The sequence below is a fragment of the Ambystoma mexicanum genome, chromosome 1p (genome assembly GCF_040938575.1).
Source record: "Ambystoma mexicanum isolate Mex_15411 chromosome 1p, UKY_AmexF1_1, whole genome shotgun sequence".
In the NCBI taxonomy this organism is placed as follows: domain Eukaryota; kingdom Metazoa; phylum Chordata; class Amphibia; order Caudata; family Ambystomatidae; genus Ambystoma; species Ambystoma mexicanum.
The window spans coordinates 296009365-296026965 of record NC_090921.1 but is presented as its reverse complement, the minus strand read 5'-3'; the positions used below and the strand labels follow the sequence as shown (position 1 = coordinate 296026965).

Genomic DNA, 17601 nt, shown 5'->3' with positions numbered 1-17601 from the left:
TAGTCTGGAATGCTGCAGAGGATGCCACTTTCCTGGCCATCGTTGTGTAAAGTCTTTTGCTTTCCTTGTGAGGCGGACCTCAGAAGAAGCTAGGGGAGCACCAGTCGTCTTCCTTGTTTTAGTAACAACTATGAATCAATCTATAACAACAACTTGATAATGAATCAAGCCTCAGTTGCCCTCCGATATACAGCGGGTCAGACGGGGCAGGTCTAAACAGTTTCTCTATGTGGGGGTCCACTGCCCGTGCAAAATTAGCGGTGTCCAGCGATGGCTGTATTTTTTCACTGAATGGACTTGAGGAGAGGCATGAACTGCGTGACAGCCTTCTTATCGCCTAGGATTTCTTCTATAAAATCCTTATTTTGCTGTACTTTCTGGGTCTCCATTTGAAAACGCTCTGCCGCCTTGACGAGCATTTCATTAAGAAGGGGTTGGTTGTCAATGAGTGAGTCCATGACCGGGGGATCCTGATCAACCGGACAGTCAATGGGATACATATTTGCCTCAGGGTCTTCATGATCCCCGTAATAAGGGTCTGCTGCGTCATCCCCATAATAAGGGTCTGCTGCCTCTTGAAAAAAAGAGGTCTTCATGGTCAGAGTCCAGGTCATAGAGATCAATGACTGTGCCTTGCACTGGATTCTCAGGGCGAGACCTCTTAACAGGTAGTTGAGCAGGTATCTGCGATCCAGAGAGTGCTGTAGTGGGGGGAGTGGAATGGAAGCTCTGAAAATAGGCAGGGTCCTTTTCATAGAAGTTGGCCATGAAGGACATCCTCCTCATGACCCTGTCTATATCCTCAGCCGACCATTGCGCCGAACTAGGGATGACCAATGGTTGGGAAGGGAGCCCTAAGTCTTCATCTGTTGGAGGAAGTAATACTTTGGGCCTAGCCTCCTTACATTTCTCCCTGTGAGGGGGTCTTCTCGGGCTTCTTCTTGGACTCTTTCTCCCTACCCTGACCCCCTCAAGGGTGTTTCCCCAACTGTTTGGGGCTTAGTGCCTGATTTGACGCAGAACGTCAAATTTCGGGTGCGGGCTGAACCGGAGCCTCATCTGTGAATGATCAGGCATCGGTAGGAGTTTTTCGGACAATGTCCATACTGTCCTTCGACGGCCGGGACCTGTCATGTGGTGATCTCGAACGAGAGTGCCCAGAGGACAGAGATTCCACTGACCTTTCCCTGGATGTCATGCGTTGCCGTCCACTCGACGCGTATGTCGAGTTTCGGCCTTGGGTTGTGTGCTTAGTGGTGGATGAAGTTATAGCGCTTCCGCCGCCGGGTTTTGTACGGTGTAAAGTTAAAGTTTCGAAAACAAAAGGATAGAATGCAAAAGGTGAGAGCGCATTTGACCGAAAACCAAAGGATCGAAAAAAAAATGTAAATGTCTTTTTGTTGCTCTAGTTTAGCTTTAAAAGGGTGTTTTTACACCAAAAACGAAAAAAAAAGAAAAAAATGTTGATCCTTTTTTTCCGTCAAATTGACTCGACCCTTTTGTCATTCGATCCTTTTGATTCGGTACCATGACCTATAACCGTTTTGTCCCCATAACAAGGACGCCTGCCTGTCTTCTTGGGTCGGGGGCCTGCACTTGGGTAACCAAAGCCACCCCGGCACCTTCGCAGTCAGAAACCGCGGTGTTGCTGCCGTCGCTGAAAGCGCCTTCTACTTCCATGGCCTCGAGCTGCCTGGCGTAGTGGGCCCAGCGTTTGGGTAGATAGGCCCTTCAAAGTCTTGGGCTTGAAGAGCCTACACGCTCAACAAGAACCCTCAACGTGGTCTATCGGGAGATACAGGTTACAGACTAGCTGTTAATCGACCCATGGAAATTTCCTATTGCACTTGGGCAAAATTTAAAGGGGGTCTTGTCCATAACGAAGGGATTTGGCAGCTAGGTGAATGTAGTCTAAGAAAAGGGGCATATACATTCTAAAATTACCTCCCCCCTCTCTCCCTACTGTGTGGGCCTAAGCCTGGGGCAGCCTTCCAAGGACGAAACGGATCCTTCGCAGGAGTCTTCCGACAGTCGTTATTCTGGTCTTCACCAGTGTGTTGTTTCGATAGTTTATTCTTTCTATCCTTTATACCACTGACTATCAGTAATTTTAAATTAGTAAATGGCTATAAGCCGAAAGAGGAACTCCGCTATAAGCGTCCGTCTAGAATAGTGGAAAAAACAATCTGAGGGACCTAGACGCATGAGGGTTCATGGGTACAGTGGACGTCACACGGGATAGTATTACTGGCACGCCCCATCAACGTCCCTTTTTCGAGTTTAGAAAACTAATACTCTGCAGCTTCCACTAGATGTTGGCCTATGCACAGCATGTGATCTAAGCAGATTCCATAAGCCTCAGATAGATAGATATACACACACACACACTAAGACGTCTGTTTAGCATTACACAGTTCAATTATAAACTCTTAGGTGATAAACAGTTAAATATTCAAGGAAGGATACAAGTTTAGCAAATCAATCCTTTTAACCAACATTAAGTAACACATAAAATGTTAAGAACTTTTAGGCAGCCTATTCTCAAAAGGTTCAACCCTATATGGGGTTAAGTGTCTCAGAGTTAGATGAGGCACTAAAGAACCAGGACACCTGGATGGAAGGCAGAATAAGTCCGATTTGTCAGAATAGCAGGTTTCTTCTGTGTTGCAGGTAGGTAAAATATTTAGTTAACAGGTGGTTCAGGGAGATCAGGCTGACCCTCTGAAGTGGTGTAGACTAAAGGGATAGTTGTCCTTAGGTCTGGGAGAACACAGTTGGGTTGTCCACGCCAATGTGTCTCAGAGACTTCAGGAAGAGTCTGATTCAACACTGTAAGCACTCAGGTAAGCAACCAGGAACGGGACAGTACCTTTTCTTCTAGAAAGAAGACTGCCACCGGCAACAGCCGCTCCGGTTCGAAATCTAGTTTAGACCTGCTCATCTTCCAAACTTTTAGCAGGACTGAGTTCAGGAACAAGGGTTCTCCTACAAATCTCTTCACTCACAGGAGCCATCTTCTCCCAGTCCACCAACCGCATTGGAGAATTTAAATCAAAGATTTTGGCGGCCAGGTAATCCGGTCAGCCTCAACAGCTGCCATGTCCTTTGCCACCGTAATGGCGTGGTCCGACGCCACTTCGCCTTCTTGCAAGATCTCCAGGGCCTCGGCCCTCTTGTCATTCGGTAGGAAGTCCAACAGGGGTGCGATCTTGAACCATAACTCCCTGTCGTAGCAGGCCACGATCGCGAGGGCGTTGGCCGCCTTAATCGTTGTTTCCGCCGACTAGATAACTCGACGTCCCATTGCGTCCAGCTTCTTCCCTTCGCCGGCCGGGAAGTTGACGTTGAGACCGACGCCCCCCCCCCGCTTTCTTCTTGGCCGCCGCTGAGACGACCAAGTCCTGTGCCCTAAGGCACAGAGGAGCCGCGTCGGGAACCCGGTACTTCTACTCGTACCGATCCTTCTTGGCAGGCGTCGTAGAAGGGTTCTTGAGAAGGGTGAGACCCTCGTCCCAGATGTCATCCAGCAGAGGCACGGCGAGGACTGACTTCCTCCTGGCCTCGCGCCGTTGGTAAAGGAAAGCTTCCTTCATCTTCTCCTCGGGGCAGAGCTGAAAAAGCTTGGATGCCCTGGCGATCATTGCGTGGAAAGATCCGATCTCATCGGACGGGGAGGCCCGGGCTGGTGATGGGAGCTCCGTCAATGTTGTCGTCAGTACCCGTGTCATCCCCAGGGACGGAGGACGTGGGTAAAGGCCGAGCAGGCCGCGAAGGCTGAGAAGGCGGGGCTGAGTGGATCCGTCTTCTCGTATTCAGGGGGCTTCCTTCCGGGAACGGCTCTGGTTCCTCTGCCGGACCTGGTACCGGGTCCTCTGTCGGTGGTAAGGGCAAACTCTTCCTTATTTCTGAACATAAGGATTGTATCGCCAACAAAATGGCAGCCGAGTTGTCCTGCGGCTGCGGAAGCGACGGCTGACTAGGACCCTCGCCAGTGCCGCTGTCACTCTCATTGTCACCCTCGTCAGGATCCTTCCCGTGGAGACGGGACTCCTCGACGCCCTCTAGGACTTCTGCCAACTCCTCCTCGGATGTTGTATCCGTGTCAACAATGGCCACCGCCCCCCCTCTTTTTCCGCCGGGGTCTTCACAGGGGTCTTTTCGACAGGTCCGAAAGAGGCTTCCCTTCGCGGAGGCAGGGAGACTCTGGGCCCCGAGGTCGCCTCCACTGGTGTAGCCTCCACAGGCTGCGCCAGGGCCGCGACTCCCTCGATAGAGGCCTTGGCCGGGTGAATCAAGGCCTTCACCGCCTTAGGCACGTTTGAGGACTTCACCTTGGGGGGAGGGTCACCGTCTCGCTTCCCCTCGGCCGAATCCTTCGAGATCGACCAGGGCCTCTCGGATTTCCTCTTCCCCGAACCAGAGCGTTGGCTCGTGGTTGATGGTGCCGGGGAAGGCGCGCCTGCCTGGCAGCCGAAGAGGCCGACCGTTCAGCGCTCCCGGTGCCGCGGACTCGCTGTGCTTTGCCTTCTGTTGGGCCCCCGTCACCGGGGCGCCCTCACAGGACTTAGAAGACCGCTCTGACTTCTTCTTCTTCTCACCAGACGGACTCCTTCCTTCCAGCCAGTTAGAGAGACGAAGGTGTCGGTCCCTGATGGTTCGTTCCGACATGTTCCTGCAAGTCCTCTTGAAGGCAGTAGAGACATTTCGAATGCTCGTCCTTCTTCAACACATTCTGTAGCTGGCATCCAGGGCAGACCCTGAACAGCTTTCCGGGCGTCGAGCCTCCTTTCTCCTGGGCCATGTTCGGGTAGGCCGCAGAAACTTCTGTAATACTCCAAGAAGCGTAACTCGACAAAACCTTCACCCTTGAGGAGCGTAGAAAAAATCTGACACGGATGCCCGTTAATCGGATGTAGAGACGGTGGAGCTTGAGGCTCTATTTGACTGAAAAATGAGAAATTCTCTTTGAAAAAGCGCGAAAACACAGCAAAAGCTCGAGAGCTAAACACGAGGACTCCCAACACTTGAGCGTGCAGTAAAAATCTAAAGATGGCTGCCAGAGGCAGGGCCTAGGGAGAGGGCAGTCATTGGCTGGGGGCAGTATGACCCAGAGACCAGTGATTGGTTACTACTGAGAAAGACAGATCAGAAACGAAACTGATACTGATTTTTTCTTTACCAAGGATTCCCAGCCTGACGACGGGGAATATTCATGAGCATGTGAATCCATGCCAGACCCCACTGGAGAAAAGGGATCTAGTGGCAGTGGAGAACTTCAGCAGTAGTCCCACTGACCACGCAAACAATGTAAAAAACAAACAATGAAGAATGGAAAAGCAAAAAGAATAACAGACCCATAATATACGATTCTGAAAACCCCCAAAATAGAATTCTGCCCTAACAACTTGTATCAGCCTGTTGTGAATAGTTTGCATGCGATTATAGTAAAAATAGTTTTATTTGCTATAAGAAACTTTCCACTTTGTAACAAACACTTACTTTCTGTGAGACACAACAAAGGAAACACAGGGCAAGTTTGTTAGAGAATGAAGTAGTGGTATTTAAAATGATTCTGAGCGCTAGAGCATGGGATAGCCTATATGGGCTCCAAGGAAACAATGGGTTGCAATTGGGCAAGCCCACTTGGTAAGAAAGAGTTGAATGGGAAAAAGTTAATAAAAGGAAAAAAAAAAGTGTAGGCGATGCAGATCCCTCCCATGATTGTGTCAAAACTCAGGTAGCTTTTACACCCAAAATATACATGCACTTCCATTTCTTCCCTCTACAAAAGTGTAATTTACACACAGCTGGCTTTCCATTCCTCTGCCTAACAGAGCAGTGCAGCTACTACTAGGCAATCCTCCCTGCCCTCAGCAGAGGTGGGGTATTGCCAATCAAGTCAAGCTTTCGTAAAGGATACTACTCCATCAAATTTCTCTCCACACCAGTCCATGATCTGCTTGATGCGGGTTCGGTGCTGCCCCCCTGCCTGGCTCTCACCAATCAGGGCTGAATAAGTGGCGAAGAGAACGCCCTCTGAGGTAGCTGTGTTGCCATATTTTATCTGTGGTAAAAAAGTAAACCATCAAATTCACAATTCAGGTAGTGTAAAAAAAAAAAAAAGATTTTATATTGGATTACAGTCCCACAGGAATCCCACCTCCCTCAATAATTGCCAAAACAGCCGTCAACAATAGATGCAATTGCAGAGGCCCTCTGTTATGGCTAGCCTAGTCTGCAAATTCTCCAACAGAAAGCAGTCCTGGTACATACATTCCTTAAAATATGTTTTAATAGTGTGCAGAATGCATGTAGGTCACAAAATCACAGTAATTTATTTCATGAAAACAAAATACACTGCTCACGTGCAAATAGCTGTCCGGCACACAAACGTGGAAACCAAACACAGTTGTGTGCAGTTAACACCCTGAAGCCCATGAAAGGGCAGACAGCTCTCCCTTTGTTTCCAGGGTTATAGTTAGTGCCCACTGCCTTCCATCTTTCATCAGGGGGAGCATTCTATAACCCACAGCCGCAAAGGTGCTCACAATAGTATTCTCCAAATGCTCCTGTTATAGGAGCATTTGGAGACTCCGAAAGGTGAAAGATGCTTTCAGCCCCTCTACTATTGTTATCTACTATGGATGTCAGCCACCCTTGTCCCAACCAATGTGATGCAGTAAGTAGCAGTCATACCTTGTTCAGAGCATGTACAGTGATCCCAGCCGCATTAATGTCTTTCAGGTCTCGTTCCGCATCATATTTTAGATCATTAGATACACTGAACCTGCAATGAAGAAGCATCATCAGCGAAGAAGGCAGCCAGTTAATGTGCCCCAATGGGTCACTTGGATGGTCTCACCTGGAGATCATCTGGATCGGCATAGGTGATGACAAAGAAACCTAGGTTTGTGTCCAGTGGAGATCGCTTGGAGGGGTGAATTGTTCATTAACGAATGGCCCATGAGAGCTACTGTGTCAAAGGTTACTGTGGCTATAATCATCAGTTACTTATAAGGATTATGGGTGTTGGTATGCCACCTTCCAGAAATGAATGGGGTTGAGCAGTCCCCTGCATGGCATCCTATAAAGTTTGCTAGGCGTGAGGGGGATCCCTACACTCTGGGGATCACAGCAGGGGCAGAGACTACGCCTAGATGGAGCACTCATTGGATCATTGGGTTTCAGGAGGGGGCTTTACAGAGTCTATTGAGTGGGAAAAGGAAACAACGAAATCAGCGAGGCAAGGTAGAAAGGGCAAGTCTTGCATAGTGCCTATGATAATCACTGGAGGACAAGTGAGAGGGGGGAATCCCTACAGAGTACCCTTTGGTGGTAGTGTGAGAGGTTGCATGGAGATCACAGCTTGAAAGGAGGTCTCTGCTTGGTGCCCTAAAAGAGACAGCAGGAGAACACTGGGGGTGAGGGGTCTGTCCCTTAATGAGGGTCCTTATGGTGGAATGGGGGTTGGGTGAAAAGAGGGCACAACCCTGCGTGAGGCCCCCCCCCCGAGGAACACAGAGTGTGATGGTACAGTGATGGCCATGCATAAGGCTCCATTTAAGGAGGTGAAATGTGGACCATCTCAGAGTTGAAATACTTGTAGAGCAATGCGGAGATGGGATTTACGCGAGATTCTCTCTGATGTCACCCTGGTAATCAATGAGGGTAAGGAAAATTGCACAAGGTGCATTGATTGACATACTGAGTGCATTAGGTATTGTACGCACTTACCACAGTGATTTCTTTCTCCCCCTCAAGTAGTTTTCGAAGATTATGCCAGCCACGGTTCTTCCTTTACCCACGCCGGCGCCATCTCCAATCAGGAACCCTGCGCGCTGACCACTGGGAAGGAGAACCTCGTGTTGCTGAAAATTCAAACCATAGGTCAGTGTGTAGGTGTGCAAAAGAACCCAAAACATATGAATGGTGCCACTCTCTGCCAGGCCTGTTTAACGTGATCTGACCAAGGTAAGCAGGGCATGACCGAGGTGTGCTTACATCAGGTAAGCCAGACTCTTCCAATCGTGACCAAGGCAAGCAAGAGGTATCCCATTTGAGTTATGCTATCCCAGACCTGACCCATGTGAACAGAGTTCTGCCAGGTATGCCCAATTTTATAGCGCTCCAGCAGGAGGGATGCAAGCATAATCAGGGTGTGCTGTCCTTTGAAAAGCCAGACTAAAACAAATACAGCTCTTCCAGGCTTGGCCTTGGAGAGTTCTGTGGCTCAAAGTATTTGTAAGGATGTTGTATTTGTTTGCATACAAACATGATTGAGGAAAGATTGAGAAATGATATGATACAGCATTTGTAACGCAACTAGAAAGAAGTGTTTCAAGGCGCGACAAGGGAGGGGAAACATAGGGAAGACAGAGCCAACTATCCTACTAGGCCAGGTGACATTGAGATCACGCAAGTGTAGGGTATGGGGGCAAAGGTGAAATGGGAGGGGGCAGTGCAGTACATAGGATAACAGTAGAATAAATAAAGACAATAAATAAAAGTGCGGCCAGCTGGTGGAAAGTGCAGAGTAGGTGGAGACATCAGGTGTCGTCGAGTGCTAGTAGGGGCTGTAGGGATACAGAAACAGTCCATGAGTGCATGGGTTGCCAGGGGGGCAGTGCAGGTGTGCAACTGGTGGGAAGGGGACCTGGCCCAGAGATCAGAGGGTAGCCAGGTAACCAGTGCAGATTCAGATAGGAGATCAGCAGAGGAGAGGGGGAGAGAAAGCAGAAGCAAAGAGGAAGGTCTTGAGGTGCTTCCAGAACCAGAGACGGTTCTCCTCAAGCTTCAGAGAGGGAAGGAGGCTGTTCCAGGGGAGGCCCCAGCAGAAGAAATATCTACCACCAACTCAGTGCTTGGAGAAGCGACTTACTCCGAGGGAGTTGGAGGAAGATGAGCTAAGAGCGCGATAAGGAACATATTTAAGAAGAGAGTTTTAGGTATTGAGGTCCCAGACCCCAGAAGGCCTTGTGGACAATGCAGAGGGTTTTGAACTACATCCTCGCCGCCACTGGGAGCCAGTGCAGAGATTTCACTCCTGGAGAGACATGATCCCTCGGCTTGAGGCCAAGGACAAGTCTTGCAGTCCTGTTTTGGATGAGTTGCAGAGAGTAGAGGCAGGCAGATTTAAGAAAGAAGCTGTTGCAGTAGTCCAGCTTGGAGAGAACCAGAGCTCTGGAGACAGTGAGCTTCTGGGGAAAGGAGAGGAAAGGAGGAATACCTCAGAGGAGGTGCAGCTGGTAGTGGTACTTCATAGAGACATCAGAGATATGAGGAGAGAAGGAAAGTGTGGAGTCGAAGATGACCCCGAGGTTTTCAGCCTCACCGGTGGGAGCAGGAAGAGGGCCAAGAGAGGCCAGCCAGAGAGCGACAGGAAAGGAGGGGGCAGGTGTGCCGATGAGGAGAATCGCAGAGATCATTGGTAGCACACCACTCCTGGATAGCAGACAGTCAGAGATGAGAGAAGGCGAAGAGATGGCAGAGAGGAGCCAGAAAATGAGTTGAGTGTCATCCGCATAGCACTGAAAGTTGGGGCAGAGAGCGGCAATGCGGTGGGCAAGAAGTGCCAGGTATTGGTTGAACAGCAAAGGAGAGAGGTTAGACCCCTGTGGAACACCACAGGTAGAGGTAGAGATAGAGAAAGAGCAGAGGAAGGACCCAAGTTGGAGCTGGAAGGGTCTATCGGAGAGGAAGGAGGTCACCCATGCCAGGGCCTGATCAGTGATACCCATCGGCAGGCAAGTTTGTCAGAGGATGTACAAGAAGCACGCCATTTTCTCTCAGCCACCCTGCACTTGCTTTTAAGGGCGACGAGTTTGGAGTCATACCAAGAGTTTCACTTGGCTTTGGGCTTCAAACGGACCCTCATGACAGGGGCAAGAACATTGAGAGTATCAGAAATAGCAGAGTGGAGCATGGAAATAGCTGTGTCATGGTGTGAGTCAGCCAAAGGCGGAAGGGGGGAGGAGAGAAAGTGGTGGCGAAAACCTCAACTGACACATGATTCCTGGGTCGGATAACCGAGAAGGTAGGTGGAAGTGCTGGAGTTGGCTTGGCCTGAGGGGTAGAGAGTGTGAGATGTCAGGAAAGGAGAAGGTGATCACTCCAGGAGAGAGGAGTGGTGAGAGGGGTTGAAAGGGGAAGGTCTGAAGAGATCAGAACATTCAGAGTGTGCCCTGCAGTGTGTGTCGGGCCAGAGTGGAGAATAGAGAGTGAGAGAGTATACAGTAGAAGGACAGGAAGCATCCAGGTGGATGTTGAAGTCTGCAATAAGGAGGAGTTGAGTGGTTGAGACCAAGTGGAGAGGTCTGACCATTCAGAGAGAAAGGAGGAGGTCTGACCAGGTGGCCGATGGATGGTAGCCACAGTAAGGGAATGGCCAGGAGAGAGCGAGCCTGAAGACGAGGCATTCAAGAGGAGTAGGCCTGCATAGGAATGACAGAGGCAGGAATCCACTCTGGGACGATCAGGACTACACCCCCTCCGGAACAGTTGAGTCTGGGTGCGGAGAGGATCTTGTAGCCATCAGGGAGGAGAGTGTCAAAGCTTGTGACAAAGCTGGCCTTGAACCATGTCTCAGTGAGACCGAGGACATCTAGGTTAAGTTCCTCCAGGAGGTGGCAGATGTCAGAGGAGTGTTTTGAGAGCCGAGTGAGAGTTTAGAGTGGCAATATGGGGTCAAAGGACCGAAAACAAAATGGATCGAATGCCATAGGGTCGAGTCAATAGGACCGAAAACAAAAAGGGTAGAATTTTTTTTTAAAAATGTATAGTTTTTTGGGGGGTTCCTTATAGGAAAAAAAGTGTTTTTTACACCAAAAACTGTGGTTTGGGGGGACCCCCCCAAAAAAAAGAAATTCCGTGGTGGGGTACAAATCAGAGGTACGCCCTGCAGGTGTAGAAGAAGGCCGAGGGGGGGCAGAAGGAGAAGAGGACAAGGTTGCCAAGGTGGAGACAGCGGGGGGAGGCGAGGAAGCCGTGGAGGTGAGAGGGGACAGCAGGAGAAGGCGCGGGAAGCGTCTATCAAAGAGGAGAAGGTTGGCTTGAGGGCCTTGGACCAAGACGGTACCATTCATGTAAACTTTAATGATGGCCTTAGAGGAGTGGAAGGAGGATCAGTCGGAATGCCTCCACCTATCCAGCACTGAGGTAAGATCTACCCATGTAACTAGATGCTGAAAACATTTCTAGAGCCTGAATAATATGGGCGTGCAATGTATGCAGATGACCATCGCAACCTAGTAAGAAGACACTCCGGAAGAAGGTGGCATTAATAAACCAGCCCACCAAAACCGGTTGACAAAACACGGGAGATAGTGGACAGTCTTCCACTGCATTCCTCTTTTTTCAGTAATGGGGAGAACCCCCCAATCACCGGATCTACGCAGAGTTGCAGAGTCTACACAATAATGTTCTTTTTATCACACCATTGAGAGGATTTAATTATGGTATACCCAGCCACAGTATAGGCCAATAAAGTAATCATTGCCGAAATACTCGTGGGAATTTGCCTTGCTTTTACTTTTTCTGCCCGCAGCCCTTGGTTACATAACACACCAATCCTCACTCGGATCACACCTGTCAACACATTGTACATCACCAAAGCAACAAGAGATCTATACGATACTACGTAATCAGCATCAGTAGTCTTAAGGTCTCATAACAAACAGGCTATGGTGATATTACAAATCGAAGAAACCCTTTAAACCTCCTTATTCTATCCACTTTTAAATAAGCAGCTCACCAGCGGGCCCTAGGGATAGGCATCTAGGGAGGGCAGATAGAACCTTCTCTGCCCTCTTTTCTTTCCTCTCTTTCAACACCAATTGTTATATAATTGCTCAAATATAACAAGCTGAAGTATAAACCCTCCTAAGTCACTGACAGGTGGTAACCATGTGCTTCGGCTCCTCTTGCGGCGGAGACCATTTCAGAAAACCAAATCACTGAGGAGCTTTATATATGCCTCTCTTTTTAATTATATGGGTGCTATTCAGTTTTTCCTTTTAGTGTTAACAAACTTTGCTTGTGCATAACCCAGTTTCAATCACCGACAAGCAATCCAAACCCTCTACATTATGTTTATGTAGATTTGATATTTAAACACAATGAAAAACATTTTTGAAGTCAAATAAAATATTTAACCTGTCACAGTATATTAAACAGCGGGACATTCGGAAAAAGGAGAGGAGTAAACAAATACCTTTAAACAAAATTGCAAAATCGAAGAAAAATAGATTGAACAAAAATCATGACATAATTAAGTTTCATCGATGAGGATGAAGAAAACAAGAAAAAATAGAAACCCAAAATTTAATTAGTATGTATTGGATATGTTCCATATTTACTTCAATTGCCTAAGAAGATAGAGATAGATCCTAAACTAAAAGATTAAATAATTTTTTAATTGAAATATGACCTGCCCTAGTATGTCTTTTTTCATTAATAAATTAGTTGTATTCTTTTATTTTATCCAGTCCATATGACGTAATAACTGGATGAAAATTTTAAGAAAATCCAGTTTGGATTTCTAGTCTCATGTTATGGTGATCCTAAATCCACTTCAAAGGGTCCACTTGGAAATATGGATTCTATGATCCATAAATAGAAAATAGATATCTTACCTTACATTTGTAAATGTTTTACAACCCTGCTGATATTCAGCTATATTGTTGGCTTGCTGCATGGTTTGCAGCAACCCGCCATTGTTTTTAACGTCATTGTGTAAACGGGCGACATCCCACTGACGTTTTCATCTGAAGAACAGAAAATGTTCTTGCTGAATAGCATTATGCAGAATCAATTATTTATATTTTGATCCCAGAAATATTAGCATCGTGCTTGAAAGAGCTAGTTTAACTTGTAACTACAGCTGCTTGAGAGGGGTCACTATATCTGGTGACATTTATGGCATTAAGGTTTTGCGAGACAGGCATGGTATCAAGAGAGAGACAGACTAAAATGTATTTTTCTAAACATTTTATTTACTAAGGTTCCTGGGTTGGTGGAATGCCTAGCTGGCTTTAACTCTAAAGGGATGGTTCCCTTAACTGATGTTTCTAATGGCCGTCGTTGTCTAATAGTCCAAAATATCTGTCAGTCTGGGTCTAAACCTATGCCTGCCCTCATGTTTTACAGAAAATGTGATCGGAAGTCTTTTGCAAAGGAGAAATAGTGATTTAACAGAAATGGCAAAACCAAAGTTGGTTTCAGGTTGTCTTCTCACCAGGTGTAATAAAGTCAATGTCACACAGATGGGATCACTCACCAGGGCTGTTTATATGACCTTCTCTACAGGACCCTTATAGTGATTACAAATACTTTTAGTGTCTCGAGTTCCTTGGGGTTCCCTTCCCGAAGCTCAGGCCTTTTCCAGCTTTCAACACAAAAACAAAGTATGTCACAGTTAATTTTTAGTTTGTCAGGGCATCCTTCCCCAAGCATAGGCATCTTTAAGGTCGAAACACGAAGTCAGCTGGCCAGGATGTGCCTTTTCCTTATGCATCATGCCATCCTCTCATGGGGTAGAATTGGAGGCTTTCGAAAACGCCAGGCTCTTTGCTTTTCCTAAGAGCAAACACTCTGACCCTTTGCCACTCATGCTGTTTCGTACTTTTCCCTTTGTCGTGCACACTTGCACTGTGTAACAAAGGAAGCTTGGTAAGTTATGTACTCTTTGTCGACCTTAGTCCGGTGGTCATTCAGGGTTCATGGAACAGTAGGATAGGTAGGTACACAGACACGTACAATCGTAGTACACTGGGTACCCCAAAACCATCCAGGAAGCCTCTCTCATGCAAGTCCCAACCGTCCCTCCAGAACGCGGAAATCCCACATTCCAAACACCAGCAACTATGACTTCACCACCCTGAATACACATGTGCCGTTATAACACACTACTTGATTCCTTCTCTGTATTGTGCCTCTTGCACGCTTCTTTCACTCTTTCGTGCACTTTCTTCTTTTTCCGGTTCACTCTCACCCTTTTTACACTACCTTTGCCTTTCTTGCCTCTTGTACCTTTTCCATGGGGTTCTGGACATCTTTGCACTTGCATCACTTTGTTGCCTGACTTCCTTCCATTTATTATTTCATACATGCGCGTTTGCCTAGTTTTTCCCTACTGTTTACTTACATCATTGCCTTGTTTAATCTCCCATTAGCTTCATACGCACACAAACGCAGTCCTTTTTCTTATTGTTACACTCACCTGGTCTCTGCAGAGGCGTTGGGGTACAGTTGCAGCCCTCCCGGGGGTGAGGTCGCTCGGGTCCGACTTCACCCTCTGCGCTTATGTGGGGACAGGTGGTAATAGGTGATGCTGCTCGGGACTACTCCTGTTGATCAGATTTGGCAAGCACTCTGTCCTGCTGCTTCTGGCAGGGGCGCTTGTATGATCTGGACCAAGTTCCTTCACTGGTCCCTTGCACGTGATGGCCCAGTCCTGCTGCGACTAAACCACTACACTTCAGGTAAGTGTTAATGTTTGCCTTTGTCTTTACTCGTCTGTTTTTGTTGTATTGTAAAGGTCGTCTTGTATTGCTGTCCGTTCCACTTTTGATGTTTGCTCTTTTGCTTTCATCCCTTGCAGGTGATGTTGCCGGCTCAGCAGAAGCTGCGGGGCTCATGGCGGCAGCCGGAGGGAATGAGGAACGAAGCTGCAGCGGTACAGTAGCTGGTAAATTGTTAACTAGGGGGCGCGCTGGGTTCAAATGTGGAGCGGCCTTTGGACGGATGTTCCAACCTTGTCTTTCTTCTTCTTCACAAGGTCATAGTTTGTGGATGCGGAGTACGGTGCTGCAGCGTCGGGATCAAGATCACTGGATGTCAGGAGATGAGTCTGCAGATGAAGCACCGGTTTCTTGGAGGTGAGTATGCAGGAGAACGCCCGGTTTCAAAGGTAAGTAAACTGGTCAAAGCGGCAGTGAGCGCCACGTTGCACGCGAGTGCACATTAACGCGAAGCACCAGCCTGAAGGATGGAGCAGCTTATATAGATGAGCTTCTGAAGCCACGCCAACCAGGTTCAGCCTGCCTGCCACACCCGATGAGTCAGCACATGAGGATGTATCAGCTCCTGGAAAGTTCTTGTAAAATAAAAGCACTCCTGCAATGAAACAAAGTGTTCCTGCTCACATCTCTATATGAGCCTGACGCCAAAGACGCCAGGACTGAGTCCAGCCAGGTCCCCTGTTTTTATGGGCCCCAAAGGGGCATAAGTGAGTCAAGTGATCCATTGCCCCCATCACTAGATGGTGTGGTTTTTGTGTCCTGGGGCCTGTGGCCATGACACTTCTGTATCTCTTGTGTTAGTTTGTATCACGCCCTTCACAACCCGGCTCTGCAATGCTTTCAGACTCACCGGGCTGACCGCTGTGCTTCAGCTCCACAGTGGCTCTTCATTCCGAGGTCAGGGTGTCACTGCTTGCCCCTAGGACACTCCTGGGCTGTCTCACTGGCCCAGGGGAATGAGCATTCGCAGGTTCTGCAGAGGACCGGCATGCCTCTCCGCTCCCATACACTGACACTTCTTGGGTACCTGGAGACACGGCTCCCTCAGCACGCTTCAGCTCTTTCGAGCTGCCGCTTCTCAGCGTCTCGGCATCCCGGTCTCTGGCCACCGGTCCTGGGCAGCTCTGGCATCTCGGTTCTCCTCCCAACTCGCTCTCCTGCTTGCACTCCTAGTCGCTCATCCATTTGTGTAACTTTTATAGTGAAAAGACCAGTCAAGTGGAGTCAGGTGTGAATGGCTACTATTAAATGCATGACCCTGCCCGACTATTAGTGGGACAACTAAAGTTCTTTCTAGGGTAGGTTTCCCTTGTTTTCACCATTTTACTGCTATGGGTAATCTTTACTGATTTTAGTTGCCTCTTCCTCGTCTCATTATTTGTTGGAAAAACGGGTGGGGGGGATCGAATGAGATGGGACTTGACATTGACAGGCTAAGTTATGACAGGGTGATTGATAGACAAAAGGTGAATTTCTTTGCATTAAATTACTGCCTGTTACTACCCACCCCCCACACTCCATTAATATGCAAGCATGGTTCTGTACAATTCTTCCCATGATCGAAACTGGGGAAAGACAAAGAAGCATTGGAATTGAGATTAGGTCTTTGTCTAACCCCTTTCCCTGGGGTTGCTCTGGGATAATCAGTTTGTCTCTCAGCTGGGTTAGGAATAATGGGGCCTGCATAACCCACAAAGGCTTCTGGACCTTCTCATTCTATTGATTTATTAGAATACAGCGACTCTCCTAGGGTATTCTCCTGAGGGCAGAACCGGTCTCCCCTACCTAGGTGACCCTCCCTCGCTTGTCCACCCCCACGGTTGGAATCCAATAGCGATGGCCCTCCCCAGGCCACTTGACCAGAGGATTCTCTGTGTCTACATGGGAGAATACACCTAAGTTTCTCACAGTTTACCAAAGGATATTCCTTGAGAGAGAGGCACGTTGTCCAAGAGCAGCTGTGAATCTTCTAATACATATAATCTAATATTTGTATAGTATAAACCATATTGATGGGAATTTAACCCAAAGAGAGGTAGTATTTAACCAAAGCACATGCATTTAGAGAACATTGAAGAACATTATAAGAAACCTGAGTATTTCGAGATCAATTTCCCTTGTACGATGTCATAATATCCATCTGATCAAATATATGTTTGATGCAAGCATAGTTATCAGCAGTTCAATCATTGATTGTGTACATATAACAAATGTTTAGGCAATATATTATCCTCATATTTTTTGTACATAGATCCAACATTAGGATTTCCACAATAGTGGTTAATATATGAACAAATCAAAATCTTCGAATTAGTATTCAGATCATCAGCAAGTTAGAGACTCTGGTTATAAAAAGACTGAAAGTTCATGGTCTGAGTTGAGGGAAAATGCTCCCAGTTTCGCAAATTAAACATTCTTCTTCTTGCCTGAGGTTTAATTCTTGATTTTCTCTAAGCTCGTTCTCCACATGGATCAGTCCCAGGAATTTGAGATTTCCATTAAGTCTTTCTTGATGCTCTTTAGTCACGTAGGCAGCTAGGGGCACATTGGGTTATTGACTGCCAATATTCATATATGTTCTTGTAATGATACGCTGGACAGCTCTGGTGCCTGAATGAAAATGTAGTCTTTATTGAATTAAAAAGAAAAAGAAAATAGGCTGTAATCAGAATCAAAGTCCCTGGACACCCCTTCTTGGAATCCAGTCTGGGGCAGTCAGAGCCTGCTGCTTTTCTCACGGAATAGGGTTAAACTCTGGTCCTAGTCCTTGTACGCCTAGCGATGTTCAGCTGCTCTCTCCTCGTATTCTGACCTGTTCTGAAACAGAGCAGAGAATCTCTCATTTGTCCCTCTTCAGTGTCAGGCTTATATGGGGGCTGGAGTGTCCACAACCAATTCTGGAGCCTCCATGCTTGGAAGTGTAGATAACACACCCCCAGGCCCCGCCCCCTTTGTTCCACAATAAAGTCAACCACAATGCCTCATGGCCCTGCTGTTGCCTGGTTTTGCCGTTCAGCTTGGCATCAGTGGATATTGCTGGTAGGTCCTTCCTTGTCAAAGAATATGCTTGACATAAGGATATGTG

At 47.6% G+C, this 17601-nt stretch overlaps 1 protein-coding gene across 6 annotated transcripts in view; it reads right to left on the bottom strand.

The window, feature by feature from the left end:
- SBNO2 (strawberry notch homolog 2) overlaps positions 1-17601 on the bottom strand; it is a 1228831-nt gene that overhangs the window by 651007 nt on the left and 560223 nt on the right. For all 6 annotated transcript variants that reach the window (XM_069647284.1, XM_069647292.1, XM_069647268.1 and 3 more), the window contains 3 exons: positions 7735-7868; positions 6697-6787; positions 5921-6064 (listed from right to left, as the gene is read on the bottom strand). In XM_069647284.1, coding sequence (XP_069503385.1) covers positions 5921-6064; positions 6697-6787; positions 7735-7868 — 369 coding nt within the window. The remainder of the gene's footprint in view (positions 1-5920; positions 6065-6696; positions 6788-7734; positions 7869-17601) is intronic.